This window comes from Elgaria multicarinata, chromosome 13 (genome assembly GCF_023053635.1).
Source record: "Elgaria multicarinata webbii isolate HBS135686 ecotype San Diego chromosome 13, rElgMul1.1.pri, whole genome shotgun sequence".
NCBI classification, from domain to species: Eukaryota; Metazoa; Chordata; class Lepidosauria; order Squamata; family Anguidae; genus Elgaria; species Elgaria multicarinata.
Window position 1 is genome coordinate 35,433,423 of NC_086183.1, and position 18,744 is coordinate 35,452,166.

The 18,744-nt window shown below is 61.8% G+C and overlaps 1 protein-coding gene across 1 annotated transcript in view; it reads left to right on the plus strand.

Moving 5' to 3' along the window:
- Positions 1-18,744, plus strand: part of SPTBN4 (spectrin beta, non-erythrocytic 4) — a 49,664-nt gene that overhangs the window by 24,473 nt on the left and 6,447 nt on the right. Inside the window, exons 19-28 of the mRNA XM_063140499.1 lie at positions 2,271-2,447; positions 7,132-7,395; positions 12,824-13,048; positions 14,276-14,365; positions 14,752-15,030; positions 16,161-16,291; positions 16,384-16,588; positions 17,146-17,523; positions 17,777-18,021; positions 18,555-18,693. Coding sequence (XP_062996569.1) covers positions 2,271-2,447; positions 7,132-7,395; positions 12,824-13,048; positions 14,276-14,365; positions 14,752-15,030; positions 16,161-16,291; positions 16,384-16,588; positions 17,146-17,523; positions 17,777-18,021; positions 18,555-18,693 — 2,133 coding nt within the window. The remainder of the gene's footprint in view (positions 1-2,270; positions 2,448-7,131; positions 7,396-12,823; positions 13,049-14,275; positions 14,366-14,751; positions 15,031-16,160; positions 16,292-16,383; positions 16,589-17,145; positions 17,524-17,776; positions 18,022-18,554; positions 18,694-18,744) is intronic.

The following is an 18,744-nucleotide window of genomic DNA, read 5'->3' on the forward strand; positions in this document are numbered from 1 at the left end:
TGTTTTCTGTGGCTTTTGCGGGGGAAGGCACACGCCCCCAGCAGCTGAGGTGGGAGCTATCAAGGCGGGACCTTCCGGGCTCCGGCCCTCCAGGGTTCCCTAGAAGGGGTGGAAGAAGGACAGCTCTGGGTTGTTCAAAGGAGGCCTATCAGACATGCAACCTCCACTCCCCCAAATATGCGCACACACACGTGCAGTCAGAAATAGTGGTACAACCCAGGAAACGCTCCACCACGTAATTCTGCCGAGTGGACAAACTGGCCCTTAGAGATGCTGGTGAGCTTCAGGAAGAAGCACCGAAAGGGTGGCCTGAGGGATGTGGATGCCACGGAAATGAATGAGTCGGGTGGCCCAGACATCAAAGGGAACCCTTCTTCCCTGCCCCCGCCTCACCCCCTCCTCTCCTCTCCCTGGGGAGAATGAACGCCGGCCCCTTCCGCCTCAAGTTCTAGCTGCCATTCTTCAGTTTGCCTTTTGGCCCTGCCCACTCACACATCTCCAGTTCTCCCCAATTAGGGCGGCATGTCTGCTCCCAGGCTGTTCTTCAGCTGCGCTAATTCCTCCTGGCAGGGCACGTGTGCGCTCGTTCTGGCCCCTCTGCCAGCCCACCCTCTCACCCACCGGGCCCACCAGGCTCTCTGCTGGGGAAAGAAATAAGGGGCCCCTGCCCCCTGGCTCTGAATACAAGGGGCGGGGTCTGTGCGAAGGAGTGGGGCATCCCTGACAGCTGGGGGAAGGAGGGCGTTTGGCTCAGCGGGTCTTGCAGGAGCCAGAGGAGGAGGCTGGGAAGGGCGCAGCAGGCGGGGGGGGGCTCAGAGTCTTGTCCCCCCCAGTGGATTCACCTTGGCTCACCCCCACTGCCCCCTGGCCTTCAGCCCTGTCCCCACCTCACCCCAGGTTTTCTGTCCTGATTTATGTTCTTTGTTCAGCGCCGCATCCTCCAGGATGTGTCGGCTTCCAAGGGCCGAGTCTCTGCCTTAGCTAGTTTTCTGGACTGGGCTTCCCCTTCCTCCTGGGGCTCTTAATTTCAATCAGTCTGGGCTGGATTGTGCCCCCTACCCCCCACCCACCCCCCAGTCAAGCAGGAAAGCTCCCTCCGCAACACTCCTGAAAATAGGCTGTGCGTGTTGGTTATCACCTTGTTATTGCATTTGGTTTCCATGGATTGATAACTACAGACTTTCATCCAGTTGGCTTCCCCGTCAGGGAGTCTGTGCCTTTCCCTGTGGCAAAATGGACCAGAGAAGCCGAGCCCAGCTGGGCGGGAGGGATTGAAGCCCCTGAGTGGTTGCAGCAGGAGTGGGGAGAGGAGGCTGCAGTCCTCAGAGGCAGGAGGGGGCTCGTGTGGGTAGCAGGGGATGGAGGGAGGGGGGAGACCATGGCAGGAGAAGATCTGCTGTTGGTGAGCTCAGCAGCCGTGTTGCCCCAGGGCCTCCCTCTGCCAAGCCCCACCCCTGGAGGGAGGGGGTTTCCCTGGGGGCAGCCTCCTCCTCCTCCTCCTCCTCCTCCTCCTCCTCCTGCAGTGCCCCACTTTCTCTGCGGGGAGCCTGGGCCCGCTGCTCCTCCTCCCTGGAACAAGGGGGAGACCTGCCATCAGCAGGGTGCCTTGTCCTCCTTTCCTGGGGAGGGCCCCCGGCTGCCCCTCTGTGGGGAGGGAGGCAGGGAAATGAGGCCTGGAGATGGAAGGGGGTGGCGGAAGAGGGGCTGAAACGCAGCTGGGAGAGCCGAGCCCCAAAGCCGTGGCCGGGGGTGCGGGAGGCGGTGAGCGAGCGGGCAGGCGGGGGGCCTCGCGGGGAGGGGGGCGAGGAGGACGGCTGCTTGGCTCACGACCCCCTCCCCCCCCCGCGGGGAGCCAGGCGCACGGGCTTCCCCGTCCTCCGAAGCACGGGCTGGCAGGAGGCTATCTGAGGTGAAGCGGGCTCGGGCACGTGCGAGCGGCTGCTGGGGGCGGGACGCAGGCGTCCGAGGCTCGGCCGCGCGCCCGTCCTGTCCTCCACCGCCTCCTCCTCCGCCTCCTCCCGCCCGTCCGTAGCTAACGCGCTCGCTCGCTCGCTCGCTCGCGGAGGCAGGCAGGCAGGCAGGCAGGCAAGGCGCCTGCCCGGTTCGTCCGCCGCAGCATCCCGGCCGCTCTGGAGCGGGGGGAGCCGAGGGGGGCGGCGCCGGCGCCGCGTCCCAGGGGCGCCGCCTGCAGCTGCCCGGAGCGGGGCGGGGGCCCCTGCGTCTTCGCTGCCGCCGGGCTGACGCGGCGCGCCTCCCCCGTCCGCCTGCAGCTCGATGGCTGGGTGGCCGAGAAGGAGGCGCTGATGGCCGGCGAGGCGCCCCGCGACGCCGACGCGCCTTCGTGGAAGCAGCAGCAGCAGCAGCGGGCGCCCAAGCGATGGCTCCGGCACCGCGCCTTCATGGCCGAGCTGGCCCAGAATAAGGAGTGGCTGCGCAAGATCGAGAAGGTGGGTGCCGCGGCCGGGAGCCCAGCGCAGCGCAGCGCAGCGTCAGCACCTCGGAGAGCGCCGGGCGCGCGGGCGGAGACGGCCCCGGGGCCCCTGCGCAAGGAGGCCGCGAGCGGGGCTTGGGGCCGGCGGACCGGCCAGAGGGAGCGCGGGCGGGCGGGCGGGCGGGCAGGAGCCCCCTCCCCTACCCTCCCCTCCCCCCCCCGCGTGTGGCGCTCTCGGGAGGCCGCTCCGGCGCGGTCCCTGGGCTGAGCGGGGTCCGGCTGCCCCTCTCCGCACTTGCCGCTCTTTTGATCTCTTTGGGGGTCTGTTTGCCCGTCTTAGCATGGGAACCCACGCACCCACCCACCCACGCGCACGCCATGGACTCCTCAGAGGCCTTTGCCCAGAGAACTGGCAGGCCCAAGGTCCTTCTGCCCGGCCAGGGGCTGGCCACTCGCCCTGGCTTGCTGAAGTCCCCTGTCCCTTGGGGGGCTTTGAGACCATTTTTCTGGGCTGCTCAGGCACTGCCACCACCACCCCGTTCCCTTCCTGCTGATGGTCACACCAGGTCCAGCTTGTGGATCAGGTGCCCTTGTGTGGTGGGGGGAGGGGCAGGGGGAGGGATTGCGCAGCACAGAAGCCCCAGGGACAGGAGGCGGTGCAGCCCAGAGGAGCCTGGGCCCACTCTGGCTGTGACAGGTGCCCGTACCTGGAGCTGAGCAGGGGTTTCCCCTTGGGATGATCCAGCGGTAAGTGTTGCGTTCCCTTCATGCCCTCCCTGCCCTGCCCTGCCCTGGGAGTGTGTGGGCTGGCTCCCTTGCCTTGGGAAGCTGTCGCCTTGGTTTCTGCTGGTGCTACACTTGTGGTCTGTTTGCGTGGGCGGGTCTTCGGGGAGCAGGGGGCACTTGCTTGCTTGGTGCCAAAGGGCATTCCCAGAGTTGTGGAAGAAGAGGTGCCAGTCCTGCATCCGGCCTGGAGGTCTTAGCTGTGCCCTCTGGTCTGGGAGCCTGGCTCCCCAGTTCCAGATGTGGTGGTGATGATTGATCCGTTGGGAGGGGACAGCACTCTGCACATGCTTGGATATACATTAGTCATTGGCCCCGTGCTCGCTGGGGTGGTTAGCCAGGGTTTGGATTATGCCTCCCAACAGCATGTGAACTTCATGCGTTTGAGTTTTCCTCCATCCTGCTGCTGCTACTACTGCAGCCGGCTGACATTCTAGTTCCGATGTGGAGAAATGGATTTATTATTGGTGTGGAGGAGCTTTTCATTCCGTGAGCCTCAATTTGGTGTCTGAAGGGGAATTGCCCGGACACTGACTGACCTCTCTAGTGAGAAGGGGGCCTTAGTCCGTGATTGTGTCGGCCTCTGAACTGAGCCGTGACACTCCAAGTTGGTTCCAGAGCTGACGCCCGGCTCTGGTTGAATCTAACACAGGTGGCATTGAAGTGGATGGTGTTTTGTCCCCTGCTGACTGTGGGGTTTGGCGGGAGGGATGCCCTATCCCACCTGTGCCTCAGAGCGTTCTTACCTCTGCCCTCCACCCCAACCAGCCTTCTTCTGAGTCCTCATGGGACACTGTTGGGGATAGCAGTGTTGGGGCAGGAGGAATAGCTCCGGCAGAGCACGGGCTTTGCATGCTGACGGCCCCACAGTCTATCCGTCGGTCTGGCAGCCTCTCCGGTGACAAAGGGTCTTCTTTTTAGGTAGTGGCAGGGCTAGGGACACCCCCTCCCCTCCCTCCACTTTGGAGAGCTGCTGCCACTCAGAGTAGGTGGTGCTGGGCTGAAGGGTCCAGGGGTCTGACTTAGTAGACGGCAGGCTTCTTTGTTCTTAAGGCCTCCCCCTGGTCCTGCCTCCCCTGGCCCAAGGAGTGAACAGCGTAGGCCTCTCCAAAGAGGCTCCCTGACAACCGTCCCTGGTTTCTTTCTGCCACCAGATGAAGACCCTGTTCTTTCCAAAGGACTTCTGCAACTCCTGGCTTCTGTTTCTTGTTGTCTGTGCATTTAAAAAACCAACCAACCATGGTTGCTTTGCCAAGCCAGAAACGTCATAAGTTGCTTTGGGTATTTAGGAAAGCAATGCATAAATGCGTATGCATGTAAATAAATACGTTCCATCAGCATGGAGCAGGCTGGGAGGGGGGAGGCTTGGACAGTGGCTCCTCCTGCAGCACTGGGGGCCTGCTGGGTATTTTTGTTGGCCAAATGCCACCCTCTGATCTCTCACAACAGCCATCTTGCAGATGGCAGCACGAAGGGCTCTCAGTCCCCAGCTCCAAACCGCAGGAGACTCTGCGTAAGCTAGTTGGGGGGCAGTGGGGGGATGGACGAGATAATTGGCAGGGGAACAGGCAAAGGAGGCACCTGGTTTTAATGTTGCAAAATAGGCACGTTGCAGAAAAGAAGTCTTCCAGTTATACAATGTTCTCTGCAGAACTCAGGTGGATCTGTTGAGAAAGATGCTCCGAAACATCCTCAGAGAAGCAACGTTGGGGCATGTAGGGCTGGCTCCCCACTTTTCAATTGAAATGGGGCACGATCCACTGCTAGGAAAGAGGTTCTCCGTTGAAGCGAGTGGGAACTGCTCAGGAGCCCTTCTGCCTGGCTGGCAAAATGGGGGCTGCCCCCAGTCAAGGCTTAAGTCTGCCAGGTTGCCATGGAGACATCTAAGCCTCCCTTGGGAATGGAGGGAGGCCTCTGTGTCACCCTTGGGGAGTTGCCGTGAGCAGGACCAAGGGGCAAATTCTCTAGTAGAGACCCAGATGAGGGGCAGGGAGGGTGCATTGAGGATCATGCCCCCCCCAATTCGCACAGAGAGTGAGGCCTTAATGGCTGGCCTGAACATGGCGTGTGAGGTGACGATTTAGCACTAGTTGTGTAATGCCAGGATTTCACTGGATAACATATGATATACGCTGTTATATGATCTGTGTCAGCTTCAAACATATGCAGAGTGGATTTCTGTTGCCACGGAATGGTAAAACTCAATCAACCAACAATTATTAAGCATTTATCCAACATTCAGTCATAAAAAGGGAATAACTACCTTTTAACAGGAAGCTGGATTCAATAATGTCAGATCACATGACATATAATTTTAACACAGAGCCAAAAAGTAAAATTTCGACCTTCCCACATTCATTTTAAATTTTCCAAGTGGATCAATGTTTCATGAAATCCACATACAGATCGGTCCACCAACCGGCACCTCTGCTTGTCAGTCAGAAAAGGCCAGTAATTATACAAAAATCCTTTTACATCCCCGAGGAAAAACAAGATAGAAATATGAGCCAGGGTGGAAAGGGGGAACCCTCGTTTGCTGCCTGCAAAGGATGGGCAAATAAGAAAGACAGCAGCCATTTCATTTCATTTTTTGTCCTTACCTAACAGACATTCAGGACAGACAGACACGAGGAAGAACTTTTTTACACTGTGGAACTCACTACCACAAGATGTAGTGATGGCCTTCAACTTGGGTGGCTTTAAAGGGGGATTTGGCGAAGCCAGGGAGGAGGAAATGGCAATCCGTGGCTACCAGCCCTGAGGGCTGTATGCTACCTCCAGTATCAGGGGCAGGATGCCAGTTGCTGGGGAGGGTGCTGCCGTTGCGCTCCTGTCCTGCTTGTGGGCTTCCATTGGGGACACCTGGGCGGCCACAGTGCTGGACTAGAGGGCCCCCATTGGGTCTGATCCAGCCCTGGGGCACTTCTGCTCTGTGGTCTCACCAACGGGCACTCCCAGAGCGCACCCCCCCTTCGCTCCTGCAAAGCTGCCGCTGCCCACAACACCCCCAGAGTAAGCTGAGCAGGGAAGGCAGCGGTCACCGCATGGCTCTGGCAGGCTGCGATCACCCCACCCGTTCCCTGCCCCACACCACAGCCATGCCAAGGAGATCCAGCACCCCCTTCATGGCCAGAGGCTGCCAGGAGGGCAGCCACAGCTCCCCTCAGTCAGGGCAGGGACTGAGCCCTGCTCAGCAGCTCCAACCGCCAGCAGCAACCTGCAGCTGCCCTTTTAACAGGGGAACCACCAGGACCAGCCGGGGAAGGCCATCCCAGCCACAGCAACCAATGACTCCCTAGAGCCAAAGGGACCCATCGGCCCGGGAGCCTGGGGGCCCACCTGGAGCTTCCTGAGGAGTCCTCTTTTGTAACTGAGCTCTCTTTCTCAGGGAAGCCCTATCAGCCTGCCTCTTGGGGTGGTGATACTCCTGGGGGGGGGTGCCCAGCCTCTGCCTCCGAGGTGGAACTCCCCTCATCCTGCGGAGATGGACTAGCGGTGATCTCCCCGGAGAGCCTCGGTGCCCCCAGATTTCCTTCCACGGATGGCTGCTTGGCACGCTTTGTCTCTAGCTTCTCCTCAGAGGAGGATTCCTTCACTGGGGTGGGGGGTGGGGACGACAGATTCCACAGCACTGCATGAAAACTAAAGCAAATTGCCTTGGATGGAGAATGCAGGGTCCCAGGAGTCTTGTTTTTTGAAAAGCAAGTGTCTGGTCCTCATAGCTGAAAGTGTTTGGGCAATGCCTGGTGGGATCCCAGGAGCCAGAGGAGCGTCTGAACAAGGTTTGTGGCATGCTTCTCCCCATGGCCAGCGGGGGCACAGAGAAGAGGCCCACAGGCACCGGGGGCCCTTGGTGAGGGGCTGTGGTTGGAAGGCAGGGGGCACGTGGGCAACGATCCCTCCCTTCCCGTCCATAGGAGGGGCATCAGCTGATCGAGGAGAAGCCGGAGCTTGCAGAAACCGTGAGGAAGAAGCTGGTGGAGATCCGGCAGTGCTGGGCGGAGCTGGAGTCCACCACGCAGGCGAAGGCCCGGCAGTTGCTGGAAGCCACCAAGGCCGACCACCTGGTGCAGAGCTACACAGACCTCGACAAGCGCCTGCACCACATGGAGAGCCAGCTTCAGGCGGTGGATCCTGGGCCCGACCTGGCCAGCGTCAACAGCAACCTCAAGAAGCTCCAGGTGGGGCACCAGGCGGGGTTCGGGATGGACAGCGGGGGGGGGGCGCAAAGAGAGGGAATCTGCTGTGTCAGGATTGCAGAAACGGGGGCTTCACAGCAGGCGACGGACGGGAGGTTGGAGGAGTTTTGACTCCAGCTTTGGGACGGCACCTGGGGTTCCCTGGGAGCTGGCTGGCGCACCTCCTGGGGTTCTCTCCACAGTGGCACGTACAGAATATTCCGCGCGTGCGCACTGTTCCCGTGTGCAGCCAGGCATCCGGGGGTGTTTGTCTAGCATGCGCTCTCAGCAGCTGATCCACCACCGCAGCTGGGGAGAGGCAGCAGCTCCCTTCCAATGGTGCTGCTTATATCACTAGCACGAAATGTCCCCGGCTCTCTCCCTTGGATTCTCCTTTGGCGCTTGGGGCACGGAGAAAAGAAAGGTGTGGGGACGGGGGAAAGGGGCTCTTCAGAGCAGCCCAGCGTGCTTTCCGGAGGGCAGACCTCCGGCTTCTTGACTTCTCCCCCTCCTGTCTCCCCGTACCCCCTTAGCTCCCAAGGAGGGGCAAACTGCTTCTCATCCTAGGAGCCCCCTCGCCAAGAAGCGTGGCGCAAAGCACAAAGCCTGGGGTGGCTGTGCGTGTCCCCTTGGTGACCGTCAAGCGTCCAGTGCCTGCTCTCCCTAGCCCCAGGAGGCACATTGGGCCTTGCTCTCCCTGAGGGGGTCTTCCTCCCTGGTCCACACATGAGGGGCCTCTGGGGTGAGTAGAGGGAGGGGCAGGATGCTGGAGAGGCCCTCTGCTGATGGGCTAAGCCAGCAGGAGGCTTCATACCGGGAGAAGGCTGCCCTTCAGATAGCCCACTTCCAGTCCCCACAGGGCTTTAAAGCTCATCAGCCGCACTTTGAATTGGGCCCAGAGACGAATTGGAAGCCAGGGCAGCTGCCTCAGGAAGGGCCATCTGCTCCTCAGAGAAAACAGACACTGCATCACCCAGCTGCCACGTTCTGCATTGTTTTCTGGCTGTTTTTCAAAGGCCTCATTGAGTGTGTGCTGTGGTCCAAATGTGATGTAACTAAGGCATGTGTTACCACAGTCAGATCTGCTGAGTCCAGGAACGGGCACAGTTGTCGCACCAGCCTCAGCTGGACAAAGGCACCGCTGGCCTCCCCCATCCACTGAGGGATAAGGCTGGGCGCAGACGCACCCCCAGACTATGAGCCTGCATTTGTAAAGGGAGTGCAACCCCCTCCCAGCCTGCCAGAAACATGTTTCCTGGCTGTTCCTGTGAATCAAGAACGGCTCATCCTCGCCAAGATTCAGTTTCAGTTTGTTTGCGCATATCCGGCTCATTAGCACCTCCAAAACTGGATTGTGCTGGAAAGGAGAGACAGAGTCCGTTGCCTGTCGGTAGCACAGCACTCCTGCTCCTTGAATGACTTCTCCAAGTGGTTTTGCATAGATGTTAAACACAATTCCGGGGTGGGAGTGGCAGGATGGAACCCTGAGGGATGCCATAAACCGTCAAACAGGACCGCTGCCCCCCCCCAAACACCACCTTCTGAGACTGACCTCCAAAGATGGGCCATAACCACTGGGCCGTCATGCTTCTGAGTCCCAGCCCAGCCACCGATCCAGAAGAGCAAAATGGGTGTCCCTACCAAAAAGTGCCGAGGGGTCCAGCACAGCCAAGAAGGGGCACGCCGCTTCCTCCGCCCAGTTCCCAGCCTCGGTCGGCTACCAGGCCAACCAAAGCTGTGTCCGTATCAAAACCAGGCCTGAAGCCAGATGGGGACGGACCTCCTGGATCCGTCTTGTGTCTCGAGCTCATGGAAGCTGCTCCAGGCGAGAGAGCTTTCCTACCGGTGGAAAACCAGCCTTCCTACAGGGGAGGGGCTCTAGCGTTCTCCCCCCGGCCCCAGGTCCTCATGTCGGGGACATGGGCAGGACGGTGCTGCTGTGCTCATGCCGTGCTTGTGGATTTCCCGCCGGGACCTCTGACTGGCGACTGTGGGGTGGGATGGTGGACTAGAACGGAGCTTCAGGGCTTTTCTTAGGAACTCACCTGAAGACAAAAATGCCTCCTCACAGGAAGCCCGCATGCTAGCTCGGAGAAGGTCAGTCAAGAACTCCTCTTCTCCCTGTGATGCTCGCTTTCTCTGGGGGCACGGAAAAGCCTTCAGTCCTGTGAGCTCCCACCTGCAGCCTGAGGTGGCCCTGCTCCGGCACTGGCTGCCTTCCTGCCTTTGGGAGAAGGAGGTCCTGGAGGAGAGAGCACAGGGAGGGGAGGGGAGGGGCGCTGGCTGGCTTTCCTGCCTCGTAGTAGGGCCCTGACTTTAAGGGCCTCTTCAGCAAGGCCGGAGATGTGGGGCCCTGCACCGCCCCATCGTCCAAGCCAGAGAGGCGGGCAGGGCTTGGGAACAGGAACCCAGGGTGCCGGTGGGAAGAGGAGAGCGGCTGCCAGGTTGGGGGCTCAACCCTCTGACCCTCTGACCCTGGGAGGCCGTTAGGGGGTGCCGGGCAGCCAGTAAACCGAGGCAGCAAGAAGCAGGGGCTGGTTTTGCTGGGCGGCTGGTCTCTTGGGGAGGCGGCTGGTCTCTTGGCTGCCACCTCTAGCCGGTCCTCCTCCTCTGGCAAGCCCGCCTTCGCCTTCCCTCGTTCAAAGGATCCTTTGTGGGAAACGCAGGAAGAGCCGGAGGGTGTTGGGTTTTGGAGTTCCTTCCCTATGATTGATGGGAAACCTGGTCACATAACCTGACTGCATACTGCTGAGACTCCGGGGGGGCTTTGTCACCCCACACATCCCAGCTCTTTGGCCTTGCTGGAAGGGCCAATTCGGACTACAAGGGCACCAGATTCTGGGACGCGTCCAGTTCACAGATCCGCTTGCCCAGAGCTGCTCCCTCTTTGGGGGGAGGGGGAGAGGGGCACCCTGAAGCCTGGCAAAGGGAAGAGCAGATACTTTGGGATTGGGGCAGCCCGAGCTCCTGTGCTGCCCATCACTGGGGCGGCCAGGGTGTCTGTGCACAGTCACTGACCGATCTTTTGTATTACTGCCTGGCATCCAGGGTTGCACAGCTGAGAGCAGCCGATGGGCGAGGTGAGTGGGGGTCCGTGTCCCAGGACCCTTGCAACGTGCCTCCTGAAAGGGGAGCCCAGGGCCCGGCTGAGCCATACTAGTGGGGGGATCGATCCCCGGGCGCAGCCATGGAGGCAGGTGGTAGCAGAGGTCAAGATCCGGAGCAGTCGTCTGCCGGAAGGGAGTCCGCTCACAAGGGCTCCGCTCTTCCGTGGCGCTTGGCTTTGCCCTGGGGCCGGGGACCTGGGCCTCGCCTGCTCCTCCTCTGGCCCAGCCAGGCCGGAGCCCCCGCTCACCCACACGGTGGCTGCAGTGGTGGCAGCTCCGTGGCTCCCGGGGATGCAGAGCGCCGCCTCTGGCTTGCCTCCAACACCAACCTCTCCGTTTTCCGTCCTCAGCAGCCCACGGCCGTTCAGAGCCAGCCATTGCTCATCACATCCTAGTGCGGTTTGTCTCATCACGCTGCATGGCGGTACAGTAGCCCTTTTTCTTTGAATCCATCTGTGTCGCATTTGTCTTTCCTTTCTCTTCCCCCCCCCCTCTGTATGACACTCCGTTTCCTCAAGCAGGTGGACTGGGTGGGGGCACCTGTTCCTCCAGCATGTTCCCTTCCCTGGTTTTTCTCCATTTAATTTCTCCTGTTTCCTGTGAACTCTTGTGAGCTGCCAAGTAATTTCCACTGCCCCCTCCATGGCACGGAGCCCCGTTCCAAACATGCTGTGCTTTGTAGATCAGTGGGGGGGGGGCTCTGGGGAGCAGGAGGGCTCAGGGGGGCCTGGAAACACCTGGTCCTGGGGTAGGACGAGCCAGGCCACGGGCGGGCGGCTGGAGGCTCCCCAGGAGAAGAGGGGCACTTGTGGGCGGGATGTCCTTCTGCACATGCCCTGGGGCTTACTGAGCACCCAACTGCGTGGCTCGGCTCCCATCTTCCCCCCATCGATGGCATCTAACTTCCCCCAAGGGAGCCTGGGAGTTATGGGTTGTGAGGGTGCTGAGCAGTCCCTGTTTGAGCCCCCCACCTGAGTTCCCAGAGCTCGTGGGGGCAGAGGGGAAGGTAGGTCTGCGCTTGATCAGTGCCGGGGGTCCTCCACTGCTGCTGCCTGGGGGAGGGGCAGAGGAAGGGCCTCCTGCAAGGGGGCAGGCAGAGGGCTGCCTGCCTGCCTGCCTGCCTGCCGCCCCAACTGCTTTCCTCCTGCTGCCTTCCGCCTGTGCACACTTGTGGTTTCGCCAAATGGAAACAGGACCCCAGAGTAGCTGTCCTGTCCGGAACGATGAATTAAGTGCCTACCAGGACGAGTCACAGTGCAGTGATTTCAGCGGGAGGACAGTAGCCCAAGAGCCTGGAGGGGAGCAGGAGGGCGGGAAGGGCAAAGGGGGGCCGGGAAGCCAGGGCCCTGGAGCTCCCGGTGCCCCTGGGGAGGGGGATGTGCTGGCCTGTGGAAGGGGCTCCGTGCTGGCAGTCCCTGCTTCCTCTCTCTCTCTCTCTCTCTCTCTCTCTCTCTCTCTCTCTCTCTCTCTCTCTCTCTCTCTCTCAATCGCATCTGCCGGGAATTACTTGTGTGTTCCATAATCCTTCACGCAGGATGGTTCATTCTTGTTTCTGCTTTTAGCCTGGGAGCTTTGTTGGCATAGCTTTTTCAGCCTTTCGTAGGAGGGACGGTTCGTGTGTTGAAGAAGCCCCCACTCCCACCCCGCTTCTTTGGGAGTCATCAGCCTGCCTTCCCCTTCCTTTTGAACCCTACAACTGTGGGTCTCTCTCACAGCCCAAGAAGGCTCCTCCCGCCTTCAGGACTGCAGCCTCTGAGGCGGGATCCAGCAGAGGCTGGTGGCTCCAGTTCCAGTGGGGCTAACCAGCCAGACCTCTGAAGGAGGCTGAACCTATAGGGCTGAATCCATGGCTGAACCCAAGTGCACCCACTGACGGCTCCGTTTTGTGCTTGAGGCCCAATGGGGAAACAAACCTCTTTTCTTTTTCATGTATTTATTTTATTTGCAGGTAGTAGTATATGTTAAAACCTCCCCAATTGAAACGACAACCTTAAACCCGGCAGAGATCCAGATTCCATCCACCGCCCACTTATTCCTACCCACCCCCAGAGTGGAGCTGAAGGAGGAAGAGGGGGAGCCCCACGTGGCCTGGTGGGACTGAACCCCAAGCGGCACCCAGGCGGCCGGCCGTCAAGGGCAGCAGGGCCTCCGCTCGAGGGAAACGCACGCCGTGGCTGGCTTCCCGCCCTCCTGGTGGGGCGTAGCAGGGGAGCCCGAACCCAGGGCCCTGCCCAGGTGCCTCACTTGGCCGCCGCCGGCCGGCCGGGGCCTTCCTGCTTTCTCTCCAGGCCGACGCCAGCCGTGCGCCTCTTGCTCTCTTGCAGACCATGGAGACCCAGGTGGAGGAGTGGTACAAGGAGGTGGGGCAGCTGCAGGCACAGGTGGCCGCTCTGCCGCTGGAGGCCGACAGCAAGGAGGCAGTGGGCGAGAGGCAGAGCTCGGTCGGGACCCGCATCGTGCGGCTGATTGAGCCCCTCAAGGAGCGCCGGAGGATCCTGCTGGCCTCCAAGGAGGTGCACCAAGTCAGCCACGACCTGGAAGACGAGATCGTAAGCGGGGCCTCACGGACACCGGGGGTGGGGAGCGGGAACGGGCAGGAGCCGGTCTGTGGGCCTGAGTGAGGGGGGGTGGGCGGGGGGCCCTGGCGCAGCCCCCAGGGCCACAAGGTGTGTAGCAGAGCTGAGTCCCTGGGGCTGGGCGGGGACTGAGGGAAGGCTGTCCTAAAAGCCGCGCTGTCTCACCCAAGGGGGAGGTGCGAGGGGGCGGTCGGCCTTAGGACCGGCGAGTCATGGAAGGCTGGAAGCAAGCAGCCGAGTTCCTCTCTATTCGGCCCTGGTTAGGCCTCATCTAGAGTATTGCGTCCAGTTCTGGGCTCCACAATTCAAGAAGGACGCAGACAAGCTGGAGCGTGTTCAGAGGAGGGCAACCAGGATGATCAGGGGTCTGGAAACAAAGTCCTAGGAGGAGAGACTGAAAGAACTGGGCATGTTTAGCCTGGAGAAGAGAAGATGGAGGGGAGACAGGATAGCACTCTTCAAATACTTAAAAGGTTGTCACACAGAAGAGGGCCAGGATCTCTTCTCGATCCTCCCAGAGTGCAGGACACGGAATAACGGGCTCAAGTTAAAGGAAGCCAGATTCCAGCTGGACATCAGAAAAAACTTCCTGACTGTTAGAGCAGTACAACAATGGAATCAGTTGCCTGGTGAGGTTGTGGGCTCTCCCACACTAGAGGCCTTCAAGAGGCAGCTGGAGAAGCATCTGTCAGGGATGCCTTAGGGTGGATTCCTGCATTGAGCAGTGGGTTGGACTTGATGGCCTTTTAGGCCCCTTCCAACTCTGCTATTCTATGATTCTATGAGTCCTTGGCTGACATTCTGCCGCCATGTTAATTTTGTAAACTGCCCAGAGAGCTTCAGCTATTGGGCGGTATAGAAATGCAATAAATAAATAAATAAAATGTAGGGCCAGGAAGCAAGACATCAGTAAGGGACAGAGGGCATTGAGTTCCAGCTCACGTGCCCCCCACCCGGCCCCCCACCCGGGGTCAAGCAGCGAAGGGGAAGAAAGAGATTGGGTTCCCTTTGGAAAGCAGACAATGAGGGGAACTGCCTGCTAGATCTCTGGTGGCAGTAGCAAGGGTGGGGCCTTCAGTCCCCAAAATATGCTGGGGGGGAGGGAGCTCTTTCCTTCTGCCGCACTGCAGCAGTCGCTGGGCTGAGGTCAAGGGCTCTTCCTGTCCGGAGGTGATAGTGTTTTGCACCCCTCCCTCTCAGAACTGGGCACAGGACCGTCTGCCATTGGCCACGCTGAAGGATCACGGGAACAACCTGCAAACAGTCCAGCAGTTCATCAAGAAGAACCAGGTGAGGAGGAGGAGGAGGAGGAGGAGGAGGAGGAGGAGGAAGAGAGGCAGAGCTAGACATCCTCTCAGACAGCCTGAGCACCTGACGGAACAGGAGGCAGCCCTGTTCCGTCCTAAAGCAGCCTGAGGGAACGGAGGCGCTGGTTCTTCATTCCCCCAGGGAATGATACGGGGCTGGGCCCTGCCTCAGCCTTGTGCCTTCTAGCCTGAAACCCTCCACCCACCCGCCACCGCGGCCCCTCCTCAGCAAGGGTGCGGTGCTCCCCACCAGTGGCGCTCAGGCTCACAGCCCCTTCACGGTTCCTCCTCACGCTGCAGGGCTGAGCCTGGCCTTGAAAACCCAGCCCCTCGGACTCACCCGGCAGCGCCTCCTTTTCTGGCCCTCAGAACCTGCGCCGGGAGATCCAGGTGCACAAGCCCCGGATGGACGACGTCCTGGAGCGCGCGAGGGCTGTCGCTGCCATCAAGAGCCCCGAGGTGGACGCGGTGCGGCTGCTCCTGGAGAAGCTGTCCGAGCTCTGGGCGCGCCTCCAGGCGGAGACGGAGCAGCAGCAGCAGCTCCTGGATGCCACCTACCAGGTGGAGCAGTACTACTTCGACGTGGGCGAGGTCGAGGCCTGGCTGAGCGAGCAGGAGCTCTTCATGATGAACGAGGACAAGGGCAAGGTGGGTGGCCCCCCAGGAGCAGCAGCGGGAGCAGCAGGAGCAGCGCCCACGCTGACCACCAGCTCTCGGGGCCGCCAGGGCCGCCCAGCATGGCGCGCTCGGCCAAGGGGCAGCTGCAGAAGCAGCCGAGGCCGAGCCAGACCTCTGGGGCCGTGGAGCCCGGGCCAGTCCCCATGCCATGGGTGGGAGCCTTTTTGGGTCAGGGGCCAGATTGCCCGAGCCGGCTTGCGCTGCGTGGGCTTTGCCCAGTGGGGGGAGGGCCAGGTGGACTGAGGCTCCCCAACCGGGGCCCGTGCGGAGGAGAGCTGTGTCGGGAGCCGGCTCCGCTCTGAAAGCCCAGGCGGAGGAGCAAAGCCCATTGGGGCACCAGCTTTGCCGCTCCGGTGTGAACCCCGGGCAGGGAGGAGGAGGCGACGGAGGAGCGAAGCGCCCTCTGCTGGCTTCGCTCCTCCCACCTGGGGAAGGTGAGGGCGGTGCGACGGGACGGAAGTCCTGCTCAGCCCCCCTCCCAGCCCCCCTCTCCTGAGGGAGTGAGGCTCTGGGAGGGGGGAGGGGGGCTGGCCTTGGCCCCACAGCCAGGATGAGCCTGCTCCATGGGGCCCACAGGCCGGCGGGTCGCCGTCCCAGCTCCGCACTGACTGGCAGCCGCCCTCCCTCCAAGCCGAGGGAAGACGCTGGCAGCCGCTGCCACCTGGAATCCCTTCTTCCCTGAAGGCGGGGCTGGGAACGGAGCCTGGGGCTCCCTGCATGCCAAGGCTGCGCTCTGCGCCCCCCCAACAGCCCCTCCCCAGAAAGACCCAGTGGGGCTCCCTCTGGCCGGTCCTCAGTTCCCAGCCAATCTGGTCCAGGGCCGACTCTTTGCAGTTGGGTGTTGGACGCGTGCCGGGCTCCAGCCCTGGCACGAGAAACAGGTTCTGGAGTGAAGCCTCTTCTTGACCCCAGCTGGAGTTCAGCCCTAGTGGGAGGAAACTGAGCAGGCTTTCTCCGGAGCGTGGCCGCCGGAGAGGGAGGGGAGCTCCAGCCCGGCCCACGTAGGCTGAGCGCTGGGGCAGGCCGGCTTGTGGGGAAGAGCCCTGGGCCCAGCCCCCGCCTGATGTCCCCTGCCTGAGACCTGCGCCTGCTTCCCCCAGGATGAACAGAGCACCTTGCAGCTGCTGAAGAAGCACCTGTTGATGGAGCAGACGGTGGAGAACTATGCCGAGACCATCGCCCAGCTGTCGCGGCAGTGCCGGGCGCTGCTGGAGCTGGGGCACCCTGACAGGTGGGCGAGCGCCTTCCCTCCCCCCGCCACCCCTCCCACCCCGCCCCGCCCCACCCCGCCCCGCCCCACTGACCGGGCCCTGTCCTTGCCAGCGAGCAGATCAGCCGGAGGCAGTCTCAGGTCGACCGGCTCTACGTGTCCCTGAAGGACCTGGTGGAGGAGCGCAAGGCCAGGCTGGAGCAGCAGTACTGGCTCTACCAGCTCAGCCGGGAGGTGGACGAGCTGGAGCACTGGATTGCCGAGAAGGAGGTGGTGGCCGGCTCTCCGGAGCTGGGGCAGGACTACGAGCACGTGACGGTGAGTGGGGGCGGCGTGGGCCCCCTGCCTCTGGAGTGGCGGCGTGGGCCCTTGCCACGGTCGGGCCGTGCTGTGCCATGCCGGCCTCATTTCTGGGGCCAGGAGTTTGGCTCTTCGGAGGGAGGTCCCAGGACATGGTATCCTGTAGCGGCGGCTGTGCTCTTGGTCTCCGCCCCAGTCAGTGGTGAGGAGAGGGGACTCTGCGCATGCCCTGGGGCACCCTTCCCTTACTATTTCATAGGCTGCACAGCTGAAAGTGTCAGGAGAGAGCCTAGACAGTAGTTGGCTTGGCCCCAGGAAACTCCTTTTCCATGCCATTGCTCAGCTCTGAAGCAAGGGCAGGAAGAATGAAGGAAGCGAGCAAGTGCAGAATGCCTGTCCTTGATGCTCAGTGCTGCGGGCTTAGACCCTCTAGGTGAGAGGAAGTCCGTTCAGCATTGCTATCCGTTACCTGAACAGAACGGCCCGTTTCTTCCTCCGTTCCCCCCACCCCAACCCCCGGGGCCTGCCCTCTGGGTCGCCGTGCCCTGCTGCTCCCTCCCTCCCACTCCCCACAGCTGCTGCAGGAGAAGTTCACTGAGTTTGCCAGCGAGACAGGCAGCCTGGGCAACGAGAGGATCTCGGCCGTCAACCAGATGGTGGATGAGCTGATCGACTACGGGCACGCAGACGCCGCCACCATCGCCGAGTGGAAGGACGGGGTGAACGAGGCCTGGGCGGACCTGCTGGAACTGATGGAGACGCGGGCCCAGATGCTGGCGGCCTCCCACGAGCTGCACAAGTTCTTCAGCGACTGCAAGGACGTGCTCTCCCAGATTGAGGAGAAGCAGCAGCGGCTGCCTGAGGTCACCGCCAGGGAGCCCAAGACCTCAGCCGGCGCCCTGCAGAGGATGCTCAGCGCCTTCGAGCACGACGTCCAGGTCCTGGTGACGCAGGTGAGAGGGAGCAGAGGGGGTGGTGGTCTGGGAGGTGCCGCTTAATGAGCGGCCCCCGATCTGCCCCGAGACGGGTCTGGCTGAGGGAGCCCTGGGCGGATCGGGGCGCCCTGGGCGGATCGGGGAGCCCTGGGGCGGATTGGCTGCTCCCCGTCCGGGGAAGTCAGGGCTCGCCTCGCGGAGGAAGCCTCTCCCGCTTCTCGGGAGGCACGGCTGCCACATCCTGGCTCTCTGCTCCCCGGGGCACCGGCAGGTGCGGCAACTTCAGGAAGTGGCCGCCCAGCTGAGGACGGTGTACGCGGGCGAGAACGCGGAGGCCATCGCCACCAAGGAGCAGGAAGTGATGCGTTCCTGGAAGGAGCTGTTGAGCTCGTGCGAGGATTGCCGGCTGCAGATCACCACAACCACAGACAAGATCCGCTTCACCAGCATGGTGCGGGACCTTGTCTCCTGGATGGACACCGTCATCTGCCAGATTGGCACCGGCGAGAAGCCCAGGTACTGTGCGGAGGAGCACCTCTTGGCAGCCCACATACCTGCCCCACGCCCGGCCTCTCGCCCGCTTCTCTGCCCGGCCTGCATCTGCCGTGGGCCACGTGCTGAGAACGGCCTGGCTTCCCGGGGGAGGGTGGGGAGGGTCCCTCCGCTGCGCCTCTCCCCGGGTGGCCTCCCACCAGCCACGCTCTCAGGATCCCGGTGGCTCAAGCAAGGCGTTGGAGTTGCTCTCTGGGCACTTTGCTGGAAGGGGCCAAGCTCAGCAGCTCCAGTTGAAGGGAGAGCAGGAAAGCCACCCCCAGCCCCCATCACCTAGCGCTTCTGTCACTGAGAGGAGACAACGCCAAGTCAGCTGAGCCCATTGGCGTGGTCCTGCCCGGTGCTTATTTCCACGGCTGCTGGCGCTGTCTATTCCTCCACGGCGCTGCCCGACTCTGGCCCGGTGCCCCCTCCGCCCTCTGGAGAGGCTGCCACTCCCCTCGGGCCCGCGCCACATGTCCCACCCTCCCCACGTGGCTGCCTGCTGTCCCCTGCAGGGACGTGTCCACAGTGGAAGTGCTGATGAACTACCACCAGGGCTTGAAGAGCGAGATCGAGAGCCGCAACAAGAGCATTGCTGCCTGCGTGGACCTGGGCAAGATGCTGGTGCTGAACAAGAGCCCTGCCGCGGAGGAGGTGAGTCCCACGGCAGCCCTGGGGCCGAGAGAGAGAGGCCACTGGGGAGGA